This window comes from Bactrocera oleae, chromosome 3, assembly GCF_042242935.1.
Source record: "Bactrocera oleae isolate idBacOlea1 chromosome 3, idBacOlea1, whole genome shotgun sequence".
NCBI classification, from domain to species: Eukaryota; Metazoa; Arthropoda; class Insecta; order Diptera; family Tephritidae; genus Bactrocera; species Bactrocera oleae.
Genome location: NC_091537.1, coordinates 22,871,153 through 22,892,239, shown reverse-complemented (window position 1 = coordinate 22,892,239; position 21,087 = coordinate 22,871,153). Strand labels below are relative to the sequence as shown.

Sequence of the window (21,087 nt, the reverse complement as noted above, 5' to 3'; positions counted from 1 at the left end):
TGGGTTGAGTTTATTTGGTTAGACATGCGGTCATGATGCAACTGCTTCTTGGCGGGAAAGTCAGTTCTCCCAGCAACTTGAACTTAGCATCTTTACTGCAATTCAATTGTGCAATTCGGCAACCCATTTCGAGATTTAGAGTGCTTTGCTCACTTACTTGAAGTACTGCTGCTCTGTTCGATCTAGATGTAAAGTTTTACATCATCTGCCTAGCTGTGTTCACCCTACTTCTGCGTTAGGTGTCTGCCACATAAGTTTCCCTGCTATTCTTGTTATGTATTTTCGCTTAAAATAATTCCATTATCCATTTCCTTATTTGTTTTCTCTCCGCTGCATGCAGTCTGCGCTCTTGCTCTTTTCCTCGTTTGCTGTAGTATCATGCCATAAATCAAAAATAATTCATTTAAATTCATATGCCGTCATATTGTAAGACTCACTCAGTCATATGTCATACCTTGTTATATAAAATATAGTTGTGCGATTATCTGTATTTCATAAAATATAGAGTATGCCTTAAGATTGTATATGGCTTTCATTGCTAGCTGGAGTCCTACAACTTTTATTTTCACCTGGTTTTCACCACAAAATTTACTGCAAACCATGTATTCTGTTGCGGTTGTTGTTGTTAGTTTTATTTTGCTTTTGGTAGCATTTGCCTAGGAACGTAGTCAGTTGGGCTTTAAATAGAAATTAGAGTTAGAATTCACGTTCTTTATATATTTGTTGCTAATCCAATTCACTAATTGAGCTTAAAGTATTTGGGTTAACATATTTTATGATGGTTGAGCTGGGTCTGGGTTCTGTTGCATACCACATACGTGTTAAATTTGAATTCAAATCTTATTTTTTCTGTTATTTCCCTTTTGAGCCATTGACAAAAGTAAAAACAGGTGTTTAATCTGTAAAAAAAACTTGTTAGCATGAAACATAGCGCAAGTACCACTCTTGGAAACACTTGCTTACTTTCTTATACCAATTTGAAAACGGTAACTTTGTTGTGGCTTTTAAATGTACATATTTATGGACAAAACAGCAGCGCTCAATGAAAGTGAGCAGAGAAATAGACGAAGCGAGTCAATAACGGCTAACGCTTAAGCGACTGCTATTATCACTCCATGATCTACAAATTAAAATTTAGAAACCACAACATCTATGAATTTACGAACTGAATATGGTAAAATAAAGGTTATTAATCATGTCACTATAGCGTTCCCCATTGACTGTAACATAATGGCCGGCTTCATTTTTGAAGAAATATGAACCAATGATTCTCTCTGACCTTATAGCACACCAAACAGTGACTTTTTGAGGAGGCATCGGCGTCTCAGCGATGGCATGAAGATTATCATCACACCAAATGCGAGAATTTTGTTTATTAACCCAAACCAAAAGTGAGCTTCTTCACTGAACAAAATGTTCCTGTGAAAATCGGGATCGGTGGCCAATTCGTTTTGGTCCAATTCTTACGCGGGTTGAATTTTGTAAGCCCGCAAACCAAGATCCTTCCGCAAAATCTTCCGTAAAGTTGGGTACAGCTCCAATTATTGCGCGCGATGGTGGATGGACTCATTCGGATATTTATCGATACTCTGCTCCACAGCTGCAATAGCGTCTTCGTTATGCACTGTACGGCGTTTGTGAGAATGCGCATTACCCACTAGAGTAAATATGGTGCGAAACCGATCCATGGTTACTTGAATTACCGACTCTCCTGGGAGATAATGTCGACCGATATATTACTTGGATAATAAATTTACACGATTTGCAAACGTTCTTCCGGAGAAAGTCTGTTCATTATGAAATGGCTGTATAAATCATGGTTGTCCTGTCAAAAAGACCAACTCCGAAAAATGTATTGCCGCATTGAAACACGTCACAACTTACCTATATGGCCTAAAGCAACTTCACTCGATCATAAAAAGTGATGTATAACAAGCTAAATATTTGTATTAAAAATGTAGTAACTAAAAGTTTGTATCAAATTGGAAATTGTTGAAAACACAAAGTAGTTTGTTCGCACCTACACGGAAAGCAGGTCATTTGTTCATATTTCCCAATGAAGCAAGTTGATAACAAACAAGAAAACTCGTAAGTGAATATGACGTTCGAAGATATTTACAGTTTTATGGCAATAGCCATTACTCACACACACACACACACACACACATGTACATAAATATAATCATGCCTGTGTCCTAGTTAGTGCCGTAGCAATTCACATATTTTTCGGCAATTTATGACTATAATAATCCACACAGGCAAACATACGGTGGTTAATATATTGCACATCTTTATGTGCGGCTTGTGATTAACGAGGCTGCCGAATGCACCGTATGACCCTTGTAACACATCAATGACCAACAGGTTGTTTGACAAAATGTGAATATTCTCTTGCACTCACACACACACATACATTTATAACTTTTTATGTGGTCACGTTCCATATGGTAATGCAATATTATATAATAAAAGTTCGGTATGTCGAACTAATGTTTAGGTGTCGTTAGCCAGTGGTAGTGATTAATCGCGCTGCTGTAAAATCGCCTAGTTATAAACTACTTCAGAACTAGTATGGGCCGCAAACCCAAGTAATCTAAAGCTGATTGCCCAATTTTTCACACATACTATCGTTAGTTTTTAAACGCTGCTGTTCTAGCAGATATCAGTTGTCACATTTTGGTAAGTATGTGTGAAATGTACTAGTCTCTTAACTAGTTCAAAACAGCCTAGTTCAATTTAAATGCTTAGGAGATTTTCAATTTGGATGTGGTTCAGAATTTATTGGTGCTTCTATTCAAAATTACCGAGTCACCAACGTAATTATGCGTTCCTTCTAAACTAACTTTCCAAAAAACATTGTTATAAATCTATTACTTTTCGGACTAGTTGAATTTCAGACAGCAACTTTCAGTTGAAATGCTATTTTTTCTGACTACTTTGGCGATGACCAGAAACATACTTGTATATGCTCCTATACATACATCTGTATATGTGAACTTATGTATACATGTATGTGATCATATATATTAAATATCTCCATAAAAGGCTGAACATGAAAATTGATTAGAAGCTAGCAATTTATGATTTTTGCTTGTTATTATAAAATATGTGCAAAATTTGGTTGTCAACTTTTTTGTTGAGTTTCTTCAACTTTGAACTTTTGCTAAAGTCGGCTAGGTGTTATTAAATCCATATATAGATATGGATGTAGCTTAAAAAGGCAGTAAAGTGCAATGATTTAATAGGGTCAGCATGAAATACATAATCAACTCTAATAAATAATCAAAATAAGAATACAAAAAAAGCAAGAACAAATGTTAACTTCGGCTGCACCGAGGTTATAATAACCTTCACTGCTTCAACCATTTCTACAAGACTTGGTTATGATCGACCAGTTTGTATGGCAGCTATATGCTATAGTAGTCCAATTTGATGGCGATGTATCAAATATTACTCTAAATTTAATAATAATTAAATTACAAATTACATAAAGATATCTCGACATATAAAACAGTTTCGAGAGGACTTGAGTTCGCTTGATCAGTTTGTATGGAGTTTGATATCGGCGCTTCCGACAAACAAGCAGCTTCTTGAGGAGAAAAGGGCGTGTACAAAATTTCAGAGCTATATCTCAAAGACTGAGGGGCTAGTTCGCGTATATACAGGTAGAGGGACGGACGGACAGATGGACAGACAGACAGACATGCCTAACCGACTCAACTCATCACGCTGATCATTTATATAAGAATATATATTTTATAAGGTCTCCAGCGTTTTCTTCTGAGTGTTATCAACTTCGTGGGAAACTTAATACACCCTTTTCAGGGTATAACAAAAATTAAGCAATTAAGCAAATACAATAAACTTACAAAGAAAAAAATATTACAAAATGTTTGTAATTAAACCTTACCACAAAAAAAATTCATTTAGCCCCTCTTCCTCTTTAGAAAAGCACATGTCGCTTTATTTGTTACATACCTTTTGGCTGCGACTGTTGTCTGCAGTTGTATCGTCAAGACAATAACGGTCTATAAATTAAAAAGTTTTGCGCGTATCAACAGCTTCAGCAGCCACACGCCATTTGTACAACAATACAAACAAAAGTATGGTAAATGCAGATAAGAACACACGAATAAATATACCAAGCGAACGATAAAACGAAAGTGACAGCCAAAAGTAACTGACTGCCTGAGCCTGAGTCACAGAAAGCCAACCAAACATAATAAACTTGTAGTAGCATATAAATCGTGAAATATTTTTGCAACAGTTACAAGAACATGAGTGATAAAAATTACAGAAAGAGAAGAGCTTTAGAGAAGTGGAACAAGTTTGGTGGCTAACTAGCGAGTTTAAAGAGTGGGGGGCGTAACTATTTACGAGTGTTTATTAAAATGGCTCACGCGATACAGAAATGTGTTGCGCTTACGCATGGACACGCAACACACTTAGTCGACTAAAGCAGTTTAAATTGCAGCAGCGCCAAAAACACTTTGTCACTCAGGGAGTCTGTCAAAACTGTCGCCACTGTCACCGGCATGGCCATAAACCTGACAATGTATACGAGTACCTCCATTGTCGGTAGCAACAAAATGAGCAAGAGCAATACCAATGAACAACAACAACTGCGTTGGCAATGTCATTGCTGAGCAACTCTAGGCAGACGACAGCATAAAAAAGATAGACAGAAGCGCGCGACAGGCAAAGCGCAGCACGTGTTGACGTCATAGTTTTTTTCTTCATTACAATGAGCAATAAGTTTGCAGCAAAAATGCTATTTAAAATGTAGTAGCTGCCACCGAAAGAGGCAAAGACAAGCAACTAAACGCCTTGGATCGCATTTGCAACATTTAAATTCTTGCTACGCCTAGTCGTGTTGCAAGGTTGCAGGGTCTACACCACCACGATCTTTGTTTTAATAGCGCTTGTAGTAGTTAGATAACAATCGCAGACACTTTGGCACCAACGAAGAAGCAGTCTAACGAGTTCACATGCATATTGATATGTTTATTTTGTACTCAACACTCAGAACAACTGGTTATAAAATAGTCTACAACTAGTATGGGCCATAAACGTAAGTAGTGAGTCATCCACTCCGATAACAGAGTTGCTATATAGGCCTCGAGCTCGCTGACAGTGAGCTCAAAGCTAGTCACTCTTACTCAAATGCCATCAGAATGAAAACGAGCACAAACATTTGGGCGCTGGATCTATAGGTCTCGCGCGAGCTCAACAAGCGTTGGTCAGCAACCAGCCCTTATGGGGCTGTGAAAGCCTTCTGACCCAGAGTAGAACGTAAAAGGTGCATTGAATTGCTAGCTTTTAGCCAGCTTCACATTACCGCAAGGATAAGCGTCCAAATGGACACTGCCGCATTGATATCCACGCTGTAAGGCTTAATATTTTGGATGAAGTTGCAAGGAGGAAAGAACTAGATGATCCAATGCCCACCTTTTGCCAGATTAAAATTGAAATATCGCGGTTGCCATACTTTCCGAAGAATTGGCTTGAATTAATATCAGCCGCCTCAATAAATTTGCGACAGACTCTAGGCGCGTTGTCGATATGCGACGTTTTTTTGATTCATAGCTAGGAGTTCTGGGCAGCACAACGGACAGGCTGTCCAAGTGGGATTATTTGTGGTCGCAGGAAAAGTCTGCCTATTTAACTAACCGAAATAACATAACCTAACAAAATTTGTCATGGATTATTGTTCAAGGCAACACTCCAAGATGTTCTGTCATCCAACTGATGATCAAAATTAACATACAGATCTTCATAAAATATTTGTTTTCCGTATTAAGTAAGCTTTATTCGACTTGAAGATTGGTTCTGTCAAGCAACGGGATTAAAAAAAAACTAGCAAAACGTTTTCATTTGGACGCAAAACGTTCACCGGTTGCGTTTTTAAGTTTAGAGATGTATATAAAGCAGAAAAAGCCTAAGTAATGCACCTGTGAAGAATATTATAGCTTCGATGCAACCAAAGTTAACGCTTTTTCTTATCATTACTCGTATCAAAAAAAGTTGAAACTTCTTAATTATTTTATACGAGTTGTAGGAATTGTCTCTTTCTTATCAACCCTAAAACGCCGTGCAAAAGAATACAAAATACTTTCTCTTACCTTTTGCACGTGAAATATGTAAGTCCATACAAGTATAGGGTTCATGTATTACAAAAAGCTAAACGGAATTGGGTAGCTTTTGAAAAATTATTAAATTTCCTTTGCTTAACCAACAAAATATAACCAAATTAGTCGGTATACATGGATATAAATATAATATGTATGTATCGCTACCATTTGCCTTTCACAACAAAAGCCCTTACTTTAATTCAGCGCATCTCAGGATTTAGAACAGTGCAGAAGCTTTTGAAAATGGTGAAAGAAAATCATAGTAGGTTGAAACCCCTTAGAAACGAAAGATAAATTAACTAAAATGAAATGAAAAACAATTCAATGACGATCTGAGGTGGGGAAGAAGACGGAGAGGGTTGAATGTTTAAGGGTTAAAAACGGTTTATCTCGATTTATGGCAAAACTACGTGACCTATAGAAAAAAGTTATATGAGAAAGTTGTAGATAATGAAAAGATCTACAACTTTTGTATCAACACCTTTTGGTCATAACTTAAAAATGTATGTGAAAAATTCAAATATCCAAGTCAAATTTAAGCCAATCAGGTATTAGGTAATACGCAAATCTTAAATCTTAAAAATACTTTTTCAACAAGTTGCTGATCAGCCCCTACAAAAAATTCAAACACGATTACATGACGTAGCAATTTAACTATAAACTGCAAAACTTTCAACCTGAAGAAGCGCTCTTACACATTACCTAGCACAGTTTGTAGTGGAAAGCGGAAGCGAAAACCGCAAGAAATTCTGCAGACTGACACTGACAGCTGTTGTTGTGGAATTCGAGTTCGAGAAAAGCAAAGTAGTAAGGAATCGAATAATTAAAGCAAAGAAATACAAATAAACGACGCACCTAAAGCATAATTGGTTTACATACTCGTACATAAGAAAAAGTGTGTGCAGCACGGCTTGCACTTAATTTGCAAATTTTAATTTAAAATTTCACTCACTGCCTGGTTTGGGTGAACTGGCAGTCTATCTGTTGTTTGCAGTCATTTTCTTCCAAACTTTTTACCGTTGGCACTATTGCCAGTTGTAACGCGCTAAGGGTTAGCGTGTTGGTATATCCTGTGGTTATTTTCTACTTAACATTTCAATTCATTAGAATTAACTCGTTTGTAAAGTCGCTCGGCTTCTTTTGCTGCCTTTTTCTCATTATTCCTTTGTAACAGATATGTATTTTTGTTGTTGTCATTTGTTGATGTAAAACATATTTAAACATCCTAATGATCCCGTTGCATAACACCCGACCTACGACGTAGTTCGAAAACGTGGAGCGTAAAGACACAAACCTGCCGCCAGCTAGACAAAATATATTCCATTGTGCATATGTATCCTGCTACAAGCATGTATCCTTTGCGGCTGAACCCGTGACTCACCACACGGCTATTCAATGAGATTTATTAAACATAGGCTTGTTGCTGCGTGCGCGCTTGTATTTGTGTGTCTACTCACCCAGATGAATTGTTTTGCAGGTAAATTAGCAACCAACTGCTTTGAATCCGAATGCGAACTCCAATTGCAGCGCTGACTGCAGCTTCATCCACCATGTTGCTCATACGTACTGCCAGCTTAGAGAGGGTAGAGAGCGGGTAATGGGCGGCCCTTCTGCGCTACATGCCTTTCAACGCCTATCGCTGCTGCTGCTGCTGCTGCTGCTACTGTTTAACGGCGTTTCTGCGCCATGACAGCTGCTGAAAACATTTCCTGCTTGTAGCGTCAGCATATTTACTCACACACACACTTACAATACGAGTATTTGTAACCTCACATGCACATCCGTTTACTTGCAGCTGTCCGCCACACGACCTATTCAAATTAAATGAAGTAAATTCCAAACTTTCATTCCTATGACCGCTTCATTCGCTCGGCGGCTTGGCAGCTTGGGGTCGCTGTGTCTGCCGTTTGGCGGTCGGCCGTCTCTTGTCTGTCTGTTTGCCGTTGCGCTTATCTGCAACACATCTGACTGCCGCCGTGGCAACGAGAGCAGGCGGTGGCGCCTCATGCCACCTTCATAACGGTACATATGCTGCGGAAGCATTTGGCAGAATGATATTTGTGCTTACAGCAGCACTGTACAAGTGTACTTACATATGTACTCGTATGTATTGTATATGTATGTATGTATGCCTAGTTTATAACTGTTTACATGACTCTGACTGACTGCTAGCTTTATTGGTTTGTGCTCGGTTGGTTGCCGTTTGTGTTGTCTATCTGCCTGTGTTTAACTGGCAGTGAATAGACGGCAGAGGTGGCACGAGTGGCACGGTCCGGGCGACCTTTGTTTGTTTTGTTTGTAAATATTTACTACTCAAACCTTGCTATTTCGCCGCCGGCTTTTAAACAACTTCGAGTAGTTGTGGCAATGTTATTGACATGCTGTTACATGGTAATAAATCAATCCAAGTGCTGCAACATATGTGCTTAGAGATGGCACTGCCACACACCGGAGTTGACATTCGTGTATTTAAATATTAGAGTTGCAAAAAATGCGTGAAAACAACAAGTAAAGAACGGCTAAGCGCAGGTGTAATCGAACATTTTATACTCGCGCCATTTGCAAGGATCAAAGCCGGGGTAATACTATTAGGTGTTGGCAGAACCTTATATTAAAAAAATATTGCGTAATAATTCAATATGTTTTGGAGTCTATATATATTTTGGTGGGTGTGCCATCTACCTTTAAATCAACATTTGTGCGCCATTCTGCCCAACTGCAAAACCAACTTGCCTTGGATGCCAAGCAACACATGTACCGGGTTTTCTCAAAATATCTAAATTTGTATTCAATTTGTCGCTTTCACGGACGGGCAGACAGACAGACTGCCGCCAGGACCTGCCGGATTTCAACTCGTCTCATTATCCTGATTGTTTTATGTATATATAAAACTCTATATCTATCTATCTACATAGGTTTAAGTGTTATAAACAACCGTTAAGTAAACAAAACTATACTTGATAGTAACACTTTCTGATTCCTGAACTATGCAATTTCGAAGCAAATTTTAGAAATCAAATGTGTGAAATTAAATTGTGATTGTGGATGTACAAAATAGTGTGTTCGAGCGAAAGTGTAAAAAAAAATTCACAAATATAAAATCAGATAGCTGACATGCTAAGGCTATCAAAAGATCTTGTTGAGCATATCGTTCATGAAAATTTGGGTATGCGAATGCTTGGATTGGGCTTCAAATTCAGTTCGTATCCACTGTGTCCGCTGAAACTGATCTCCTGTTCCATTCTTAAAAGAATGGGCTCTGAAATGTTCGAGTTCAAAACACTGAGATGCCTTTTAAAGAAAAGACTAATCATACCAAAAAAATATTATCTAAAAAGTGGACATGGACATGGAAGGGGAAAATATGTTATATAATAACATTTTTTTTTCAAAAAATTATTTGAATTTTTTTAACGATAGAAGCATTTTAGCCTTAAGTGTGTACAAGCCTTAAGTAAAAATTTGTACGTTAGCGCGATCTCAGCTTATGTTAGCGCTTTAATTTTTCGATTTTCGCAAAATGCCTCAGAGCAGTCGTTTATCTGCGTGGCACTGAAACTTAGAATGCTCTCTTTTCCGATTCTCTCCCGCGCTTAACACACACACACACCAACATGCATACATATTTGCTAACTAATAACTTTTCTATGTCTTATCTTTTTATTTGCAGACGGAACTCTCACATAATTTGCAGCAGTTGTCGGAGAAGGCTCGCTCCACCACAGAATTCATACAGCGATTAAAAGGCATGAGTGACAAAGTGACGGTAAGTGAGTGCTCGAGGCGAGCGCTATAGAAAGTTAAAGCGTCTGTGCCAGGGTGAATTTTACGAAAACAAACTATGCAAAAAAAAATAGAAGAAACCCAAGAAGATCCCGAGCATTAAGTGAATGCGGCAACAATTACTTTTTCGTACATTCTTCCAATCTTTTTTTTTAATATTTCAAATTTTGTAGTGTCCCTGCTCGGAAGTAATGAAAGCATGCAACGCTCGAGGGCGTCTTGGTGCGACAGTGACAACTTTCAAAGTACATGTTCTTGTTGTTGCCATTAACGTTAAGCCGAAATTCCTATAGAACTTTCATTAGGAAAACCGCGCAAATTACTGCAGCTTTCATAAAAATAGCGGTATTTACGACAGAACTTTTTAATTACGCATACTCTTTACTCTTCTGTCAAGCGAAATTACATTACCTTGTTGGGAGCGCGCATGGCTGAGCTGCTAAGACATTTCGCGTTTACCTTAGCGCTGGTAGCGAATTAATCTAAGCTAAAGCGTGAGAGTAAATAAAGACATAAAAAATAAATTAAACAAAAAATTTTAACTTAGGCTGCGCCGAAGCTATAACACCCTTTAAAATACAAAAGATTCCTTGCATGAACTTGATTTTGGTCGTTGAGTTTGTATGGCAGCTACATGCTATAGTGACTCGATCCAAACAATTCCTTCGGACATTCCACCGCCTTAAACAATACAAGAAGACGGACGGACAGACAGACTGACATGGCTAAATCGTCTCAGCTCTTCATGCTGATCATTTATATTATATATATACAGTATTGCGTCTTCGAAGTTTCCTTTTGGGTGCTAAAAACTTCGTGAAAATTTAATAAACCCTCTTCAGGGTATACAAATTATTAACAAGCATGAAAAAAGTAAACAATGCCTTTTGTATTTCTTTAATTTTAATACAACTTCATTTTCACTGCCACGTCATGTTATACCTTTCTCACAATCCTTAACTCATTTATCTTTTTTTTTCTTTTTTTTCTAATGCTGTCGCTTTTTCCCGTGGCTGATGATGCAGGAGTCCTGCATGGAGTTCGAAAGATTGGTGACGGCACAATGCGAAGCCTTAATACAAGCAATACACGACCGACGTGAATATCTACTCGAGGCTATACGTATGGATAAGGACACGAAAATCAGAATATTAAAGGTGAGTGAGACGGCAGAAAATTACTTTAGTCTTTATATATACTATATATTTATGTATAGTCATGGCTCTTTTGTAGAAAAAAGAACGGAAGTAATGTATTAATGTTATAAAAGTAGAAAAAAGTTAAAAACAAGAAAATACCGTAACTTTGGTTGCACCGAAGCTATAATACCCTTCATAGGTACATTTTTTATGCCATTAAAGGGTATAAAAAGATATTTTCCTTTATTTTAATCGGTCATTTTAATTGACAGCTATATGCTATAGTGAGAGATCTGAGCATATTGTTCGGAGATTGTACCGATGCCTTGGCTAATAATCTATAACAAAATACGAGAAGATGCCTTGTTAAATCAAAGAGATTTCCATACAAGGACTTAAGTTCGAGCGGTTGATTTGTATGACAGCTATATGCTATAGTTGTCCGATATCAGCGGTTCTTGGTAAGAAAAGGACATGTGCGAAATTTCAGAACGATATCCCGAAAACTTTCGACCCTTTTTGTGCTTTTAGCATAAATATTTAAAGTTAATAAACAATTTATTTTAGAAAATACGATTCTCTTCTCTAAAGTATCATGTTCATGCTTTGTTTCTCTCTCCATTTTTCATATAGGATCAGCAATCAAATTGCACGGGCAAGTTGCAACAAACCACTGGACTAATACAATTCTGCATTGAGGCGTTGAAAGAGACCGACAGTGCAGCCTTTCTACAAGTAAGTAGAGTAGGAGACTAATTACTGACTACTAAATTATGTAAGTCACCTTACAGGCTATACAGTTATGTGTACATGTCATAATACTCGCGGCATGTGTTCTTGTATATAAAGGGTGTTTATTTTTAGACGTATGGTTTTCAATGACACAATACATTTTTCGGAGTCGGTATTTTGACGTGACAGCTGTTGCTTACTTTATACTAAGTTTGCTTCGCCATTTCATAATGAACAGATTTATTGCGGAATCACGTTTGCAAATCGTGAAAATTTATTTCTCACTCTAGTGGATAATGCGCAACCCTGCCTTACAGTGCGCAACGAAGACGCTATTGCTGCTGTGCTCCATTGGCCACAATAATTGGAGCTGCGCCCATCCACTTTACGGAAGATTTTGCTGAAGAATCTTGGTTTGCGACCTTACAAACTCCAACTCGTGCAAGCATTGGAGCCGAGTGACCATCACGCAGATAAGCCCAAGACGCTTGATGCCTTGGAAGAGAATATTCGGTGCGTTATTGCTCCGGTGCAAAAAGTGTGCGAAAATTGGACCTATCGGCTGAAATTTATTCGAGCCAGCCGCGCCGTCTACTTGCCCAAAATCAGTTTTAAAACATAATGGCAAACCCTTAACTTTAACATGAAATTATACGCGTATTTTTTCTTCTTGAAAACCACATGTCTAAAAAACACCCGTTATGTGAGCGTGTTTCACTTTTAACGAATGCTGCGCCATTGAGCATGGGTATTCCCCTTGGTTTTCTCAACCTACTTCATTCACACATTTCATTGTTTTCTTTTCTGCATACACACACACACACACATATGTACGTTTGGTGTATATAAGTTGATTTCTAATTACACGTTTTTACTTTCCTCGGTCGGTGTTCATTCCCACAGGTCGGCTCCATGTTGATTAATCGCGTTGCCAATACGGACATGACCTGGCATCAGGAGGTGACAAATGCCGCTCCACGTGTTTCGCCAATTGTGGATTTGACGTTGGATGATGCTGCCCTGGTGCGCGCCATTGATAATTTGAATTTTATGCAGATGAAAGGTATGTCGAAAAGTTGGCAAATAAATACCGTATCTACTATATACTTGAACAAAGAAATATATAATATATACATATACCATAAGTATCTATGCGAAGTATAAACGAGTACGAGTCATTTCATACATACATACGTACTCCTAACTTTTTACATTTATGCATTGCTATGTGAAACTCCCATGTTATGGTATATGACCGCTAATTAGAAGTATTAACCGTAATATAGTATTTAAATAACATATTGTACTCCTTAAAAGCAATAAAAAAGTAAGTGTAGTTTGGCAAATGATATTCAGTAATTCATATCAGATTTCAAATGCACCAAAACCAATTAACGAAGTAATTGCTAACCAATTCTAAACCAAAATGTAATATTTTCGCCAAATTTGTGATTTACCAGCAGCACCACTAGAAAGATAAATAATAAATTATTTTGGTTAAAAACATCATCGAACATAGTTAATTATACAGTGATGTGTAATAAAATAGACTTACCGACTCTAAAAGGTATTTAGTATTGAAGTAAAAATTTTGAACTTATTTAATATTAATTAAAAAATTAATTTAAAACTTAAAAAGCAAGTTAGGCTAGGTTAAATGATTGATTCTAACAAGGATCTCCCTTTGACAGCTTATAAAGCCGATGCACTGTGGTTCCTATAAAATTGATTTTAAAGACCCTCATAAATCGACAAAGCGCTTCGAGCCGATCACAAATTTGTAGAGGCGGCTAATGTCATTTTCAGTTATGTCTCCTGGTTCGCTGAAGGTATGACTGCCAAGATGTTTCAACTTCAGCCTTGCAAAAGCTCGACAGTGTGGGTGTTTGCACCTCATCTTCCTCCACACAACTTTGTCAATTTGCGTCTGAATGGATTTAAACACACGCGAGGTCCATAGGTCCAGTGCTAGAATGTAAGGTGACAACAGAAATCCTACTCGTTCCTACTCCGATGTAAGTGGGGTACGTGTGGTTCCTCCTGCTCGCTCATCGACTTTGCAGTTTCCAGCGATTTCGCTAATCTCAGACACCCAAACATGTATGATAATGAAATAGCTTTTTGCTATATCTAGTGAGGATAGACACTCTTTCACTAACTTTGAGTGCACAGTTTGCGAGCTCAACTATAGTATTGTCGCTCTCCTGTCGAAATGAATGCTTATCCCCCCGTCCGCATATTCCTCATCGGTATGTGAGCGAAGCAATAGCCACCAGCAGTAGCCTCTGGGATACAATGGTCCAGGTTTTCAGGGATGCAATTGAAGGAGGGTAGCATTTCAGCGTGACTCTGTTTGTACCGCTTTATGAGTGCTCTTGTTACTAACCTATATTATCGTCTTGTATAGGGTTCTCAGCTACATAGTCAAGCATCTCTTTTACCACCTCAATTCGACGTCGTTTCTGCCCGTCTGTCTGTGTATATGCAAACTAGTCACTCAGTTTTTTAGATATCGACGATTTTGCACATGTTCTTTTCTTCCCAAGAAGTTGCCGGAGATTTTGTCGGAACCGATATCGGAACACTATAGCATATAGCAACCACACAAAATGACCGATAAAAATAAAGTTCTTATATGGAATCTATTGTATTTGTTAATCTTCGGTGCAATTAAAGTTAACATTTTTCGAACATGAAACAGATTTACTTAAATAAGCGTAAATAGATTTCTGCATCGATAGAAAAATAAATATAACAGCACCTTGTATATTTGCTGTTCATAGTCAGGCTAGCAATGTGCCGTGAACAAATGTATTATTGTGGTGAAACATACCAACAAAATAAACAATACCTTCTATGTGCAATGCCAACACTTTCAAGTGATTTGCTGCACATTTCGATGCCGACAACAGTGTAGCATCATCATATAGAGTAGTACGCGCTAAACACACACATAACTACAAATATTTGGTGGCTTTTAAGTCCTAAATAGCCTAGGCAAGCGTAAACCTTGACACATTGCCACATGTTGTGTGAGCCGTGGCAACATACAGTCAAAATTGTGATAGCGGCGTCGGTGGCAGCTGCGGCACAACAAATCACCAAAGCCACTTAACACTTTTCAACAAAATTTTGATTGTTTTGAAAGTGTTTCCAATTGACGCGCCGCTACATACGCACACACACACATGCTGGCAGTAACACGATACTTTTTTGAAGAGCTCTTGATTTGAATTACAACAAAACTTTGTTGAGGGCGAAAGTAGTTTAGTGCTATCCAATTAAAATAGACGTAATTGCTGCGTAATTTATTATATAATAGGTGAATTTGTATTTGAGGTATATTTGAATGCATTTACAACTTGTATATATGTATTATGTATGTGCTTTATATATGTATTTATAAGTATGCATATGTAAGTATATATGTATACTAAATCTGTATAATCTACATAATTGTGTATGTTTTGCTCTCTTTTTCTCTTGCACACCATTAAAAAAAAAAATAATCTACAATACATGCAACATCCAAACAACAACCCATCAATTATGACTCAACAATTTCAAAAACGAAAAAAATCTGCTTAAATTGAAATTCGGAAAATTAAACATTTTGAATACCCATATCACTTACCACTGACAATTAATATAATCACTTCAACGTCGTGCATTTTTACAACAAACACATGTGTATATATATATATATGCATATATCGCATTGCTGCACCAACCCCATCCACTCATCCATGAATGTGGGACCGCAAATATGAAAAACCCAAATACGCCCAAAAATAGCTGTCAAAGATGGAGAAGAGCGATTACCAGCAGGTGAGATGTTGTTACCCGTAACCGCAGCAACAACAAAAACAAATCATTATTCCACACTGAAAACAAATACAACGGCAACTGCAACTGTAACTGCTACAAGCACAAACGTTAATAATGCAACAACAACAATAACAACTAAATTTATGCGTACCGCAACACTACCCAAATCCATTTCGTCCAGATTTCAAACTGTACCCACCATCTGCTCGAACCTAACCAATATTTATACAAATGACACCTCCACCAATAAAACCAACACCAATTCAAATACCAAAATCATATCATCATCAACAACAACAACATCATCACCGTCATTGTCACCAACGTTATCATTACCAACACTATCATTATTCTCAACAACACTCTTTCCAACGTTAACAACAAAAAGTACACACACCATTTTTACTCTCATACATACACACTTACATACTACCTATAAACTTGTTTTTTAGACCGATATTATCTTCTTTTTTTTTTTAATTTGTGTCTACTGTTTTGTTTTTAACGTACAAATATAAAGTTATCCAAAAACTGTTTCTACGTATGATGTTAATCTATGTTTTGATTCAACTATCTGTTTTGAACTTTAGCTTACCTTTTTGGTGTTTTATTACCGCAGTTACCGAATAGGTGAATTTCGGTGCCTATCACTGACTTTCGTATTGAAATTCTAGGAGAATATTTTTATGATAACGGCATGCGCTTGTGTCAAAAAATGGATAAAATCGGGACTATACTTCTTCTAGTCCACATAGAAGTAAATAATACAGAATGTCCAAAAATTAGCGCACGATTTAAATTTGCCGCCATTTATATAGTAAAGTGTTGACAACCCTACAAAAAAAATTACCAGCTGACAGTTTAGGCTTAGTAAAAATTGAGCGTTACACGATAGAACAACGTGTCTTCATTAGTGCACAATATTTGAAACATAATGAAAGCTTGGTAGCCGCAGTTCGAAAATTTCATACAAAATATGGTAGGAATAGTGTTTTAACTTCGTCAACTTTAAAGAGATCAATTGAAAAATTCCGAGAAACAGGACCCGTTAGGGACGTAGAACTTACTTATCGTCCAAAAAGAAATCGTTCATAAGACAGTACAGTGCGTGGGAATGTCGGTGACAACTCAGAAACCTCAATTCGGGTGTTGACAAGGTGATGCCTTAATTCCAATCTTGCGTTAATTTTGGGACACTCTTAATAAAAAATTTCGAAATTCCGTTTAATTTTATATTGCATACGAGTATATCGGCCAGTGTCAAAATTTAATGTAATTAGTCCAAATCTTCCCCTAGTCCCAATATACCCGTTATAGCGATTTCCGGCACCGCCTTTAGGTTGAATTCATGACACATACATATATATACTTGTATATATATGTATCATTTGTTAATTAAGTTGAATTACAGGAGTATAAAATGTTCGGTTACACCCGAATTTAGCGCTTCCTTACTTGTTGTAATTATATATTTAACTATTTTTCATTTAACAAGCACAAACTTGTAATACACTAACAATGCAAAAATAAAATTTTAAGTTTTGTATTTAAAAGTATTATTATCTCGCTCACTTTTAGTTGTTGTTGTACTTGTACCGTATCATTTAGTTGCTTTACATATATTTGCATTTGTTCTTGTTAATTTAGTTGTGAATAATTAATTTTATTGTAGTCTCATTTGCGCAAACGTAATTAATTTCACTTCATTGACAATTCAAACAGTAAAACCATAATCTAATATACAAATTTGTCTGTGTTTTCCTGCTCTCCGCTGACGTACAACAGCGCCCTTAGCGCCAACAATTGTTCCAGAGGATTGTTCGGCAGAAAATAATTCGGTTACAGTAGCGTGGCAACCACCAGCCCACTCTATCGTTGATGGCTATGTATTGGAGTTGGACGATGGTAGCGGTGGCGAGTTTCGGGTAAGTTATTAGGAGCCGTAAGTCATTTGCCATCACCTGACAGGGATGATTAGGTTTTAGTCAGTCTAAGAAAACTTTCAACAATGAAGAGAGTTTTGAAATTTTTTAGACGAATTTAGAAAGTTAAAATTTCTCTCTCTCATCTAACTTGAGAATAGGTGTTTTCCACCGCTGAAAAAATAATCTTTTGAAAAATAACGCTATTTATGTCACGCTCCCATATATAATGTACTCGTTCATAATATTGCAGTATGTATAATAGAGCAGGATAGATAATTTTTGAAAGCAAAATATATTATATTGTAGTATAATCAAACCCATTGGAAACGAAAGATAAAATATAAAAAAAATAAAGGAAAAATAATTTACGAGTAATCTGAGGTCGGGAAGAAGAGGAGGGGCGTCGTGAATGTTTAAAGCTCAAAAACGCTTTTGCCATGCATAACTAGACTCTTCGAACACAAAAAATATTTACAGAGCGTTACAAAAAACGTTTACATATTTAAATGAAAATACCGTATTGCATTTGTTGTTCGACATGTAGAATTTATGTCCACATATAAAGGTTGTTTTTTTAGAAGTGTGGTTTTCAATGAGGCAATACTTTTTTCGAAGTTGGTCTTCCAGACTTACTTCGGAACAATATTTGCAAATCATGCAAATTTATTACCAAAATACTGGTCCTGTTCGCGCGACGGTCCCGCGCTGCGTCCTTATTTCGTCGACATAATCTCTCAGCAGAGTCGGTAATTCAAGCAACCATGGATCGGTTTGGTACCACGTTAACTCTAGTGGATAATGCGCATCCTCAGAGACGCTGTACAGTGTGCACCCAAGACACTATTGCTGCTGTGAAGAAGAGTACCGAGGAAGGCCTGAATATCCCAGCCGCCATCGCGCGAAACATTTGGAGCTGTGTCCATCCACTTTATAGAAGATTTTGCGGACGGATTTTCGCTCGCTTTCTTACAAAATCCAACTCGTGCATGAATTTAAGCTGAACGACCATCAAACACGTCGCACGTTTGGTAAATAGGGCCAAAACTAGGTGCCCACCGATTCCTATTTTTACAAGAAAGTTTTGTTTAGCGATGAAGGTCACTTTTGGTTGAATGGGCTGGGGAAATTAATGTTACAGTCGATGGGGTGAAGTGGAGGATGTTGATGTGGACGACCTTTGCTTCCAACAAAACGACGGCGTTACATGCCATACAACTACGAAACAATAAATTTATTGAAGAAACTTTTGGTGAGCGCATTATCTTGTGTTTTGGATCTGTGGCGGGGTGTCTGAGATCGTGCAATTTAACACCGCTGGACTATTTTTTGTGGGGTTATGTGAAGTCACTTGTCTACGCAGATAAGCCCGAAACGATTGACAAATATTCGACGCGTTATTGCTGACATTCAGCCCCAATTGCTGTAAAAAGTGGTCGGAAATTGGACCCTGGAATTTATTCGAGCCAGCCGCGGCGCCCACTTGCTCGAAATCATTTTTAAAGCATAATGCGAACGTTTATCTTTATGATAAAGCTAAATTCTTAGCCATAACATTAAATTGTAAGCGTTTTATTTCTACTTAAAAACCACATGTCTAAAAAAACACCCTTTATTTAATAAACATGCTGAATTTACTTTTCCACACAAGCATACTAATTTCATTTTCAACTAGTATATTAATAAATTTATGTATTTATATTTCCACCTTCTGTCCTTAGGAGGTGTATTGCGGTAAAGAAACGATTTGCACCGTGGACGGACTCCACTTCAATTCCATGTACAATGCGCGCGTCAAGGCATTCAACAATGCGGGCGAGGGTGAATATTCCGAACTTATTGGATTGCAAACGGCGGAAGGTGAGTGAGCACAACAATTTACGCGATATGCTTTCTTTTTATTTACCACTCGATTTCAGAATTTCAATTAACTAAGAAACAAGAATGTTTGAAAAACGAGTAGTACATAAGACTTAGAAATGTCTTGTGGACTCTTGAGAGAAAACTGAAAATGATTATTAAATTTTTTCAGTTTGCGTGAGTAAACACAACAGATGGCTCAATAATTGCCTTTGCCACCTCTCCTTAATCACTATACTCATAATAATATTATTATTTATTTAGTCCTGATCGAGTTTCTCCGCTCATCTGTATTAAGTTTTCGAATTATTCTGCAAATGCAGTATTGTACAATATTTGTTTTATTGTCGCCTTCACCTAATGTGATCCCCAATGACACTAGCAGAGGTTTCATATTTAGGGGATTATGGTTAGAGGAAATTTGGTGAATAGGCCAGGCTACACATTAATGTATTTGCTACAAAGTAATGCTCAAAAAATTAGATTTCTTGTTTCAAATTTTACAGTTGGAGCATTTTAGGTTAGTCTGACAGGCTAATAAGCAACGCAGTTTTAGTCCTTTGCAATACCAGAAAAGTTCCGTTACGAAGTCCATGAGAAGTGGACTCAACACACTCTGTGACTCTTTCCCTGGTCTTGACATTTCGTGCAGTTTCAGACTGTGACCACTGAGTATTATAATCATGTTCCTACAGTCCCTTCGATAGAGACCCAGTCGAAACTTTATATATTTCCGATTTACCGTTTTACGCATGACTTTTACAGTTTTGCACCAAGGTTTAATTTTCCTTGTCATGCTCCTGACCGTTGACGTGCACTACATTTGGCAATCTCGTCCTATATTTCATGGCCCTCATTGTCCTCAGTTGAAGAAATACAAAACTTTTTTTATTAATGATACTTTTATGAAAACTAATTTAATATTTTATGTGGCAACGGTCACGGTCCGTCGGTTTGTCTGTATATACGCGCATTAGTTCCACCGATTTGGAGATAACGATCTGAAAGACGTCCTATTCTCCGAAAGAAGCTGCTTATATGTCGTAACCGCCGATATCGCAGCATTATAGCATATAGACGCCATATTAACTGGCCTTTCAAAATTAAGTCCTTGTATGGAAATATTATTTATTTGACGAGAAATCAAAGACAAAGTTATAATATCTGAACCAATTCTTCAGATTGGACCACTATAGCATATAGCTGCCATACGAACTGACCGATGAATATTAAGTTCTTGTATAGCAACTTTTTATTTATGAAAGATATTCTAGCTTAGTTGCCACGTTAACTTTTTTCTTTTATTTTAAATACGTCAAGTGCATTATCAGCTCAAACTTAAATAGCTTCGCAGTTCAGTATACTTATATGTATAAGCATATGCCTAAATATGTACAGTATCCGTTGTCTATAATCAATTTTAAGTTTTAGCTACAATAATAAAAGCAGGCAGCAATAAGTGTGCAATAAAATGACAATTGCCACAATTGGTGGCAACTAATAAATCCTCAATAACGCAACAAGTGAATGAACGCCGGCGAATGATAATAATGCAATAAAAATTGAGAGCGTCGAAGCAGCAGAATGAGCTGTCGACTATTCGATTTTGCTGTTAGTGGCAGTGCTACAGTTGTAGCATACTTTGTGGCGCTTTCGAGAGTGCAGCCACTCATGAAAAGGATTATTGCAATA

General features: G+C 37.3%; 1 protein-coding gene across 4 annotated transcripts in view; it reads left to right on the top strand.

Moving 5' to 3' along the window:
• Window positions 1–21,087, top strand: part of Trim9 (E3 ubiquitin-protein ligase Trim9) — a 195,237-nt gene that overhangs the window by 165,915 nt on the left and 8,235 nt on the right. For 3 of the 4 annotated variants that reach the window (XM_036366684.2, XM_070106241.1, XM_036366685.2), the window contains exons 3-9: window positions 9,802–9,897; window positions 10,940–11,071; window positions 11,687–11,788; window positions 12,689–12,848; window positions 15,581–15,613; window positions 17,399–17,538; window positions 19,257–19,395. In XM_036366684.2, coding sequence (XP_036222577.2) covers window positions 9,802–9,897; window positions 10,940–11,071; window positions 11,687–11,788; window positions 12,689–12,848; window positions 15,581–15,613; window positions 17,399–17,538; window positions 19,257–19,395 — 802 coding nt within the window. The remainder of the gene's footprint in view (window positions 1–9,801; window positions 9,898–10,939; window positions 11,072–11,686; window positions 11,789–12,688; window positions 12,849–15,580; window positions 15,614–17,398; window positions 17,539–19,256; window positions 19,396–21,087) is intronic. The other variant, XM_070106242.1, reaches the window with a different exon arrangement.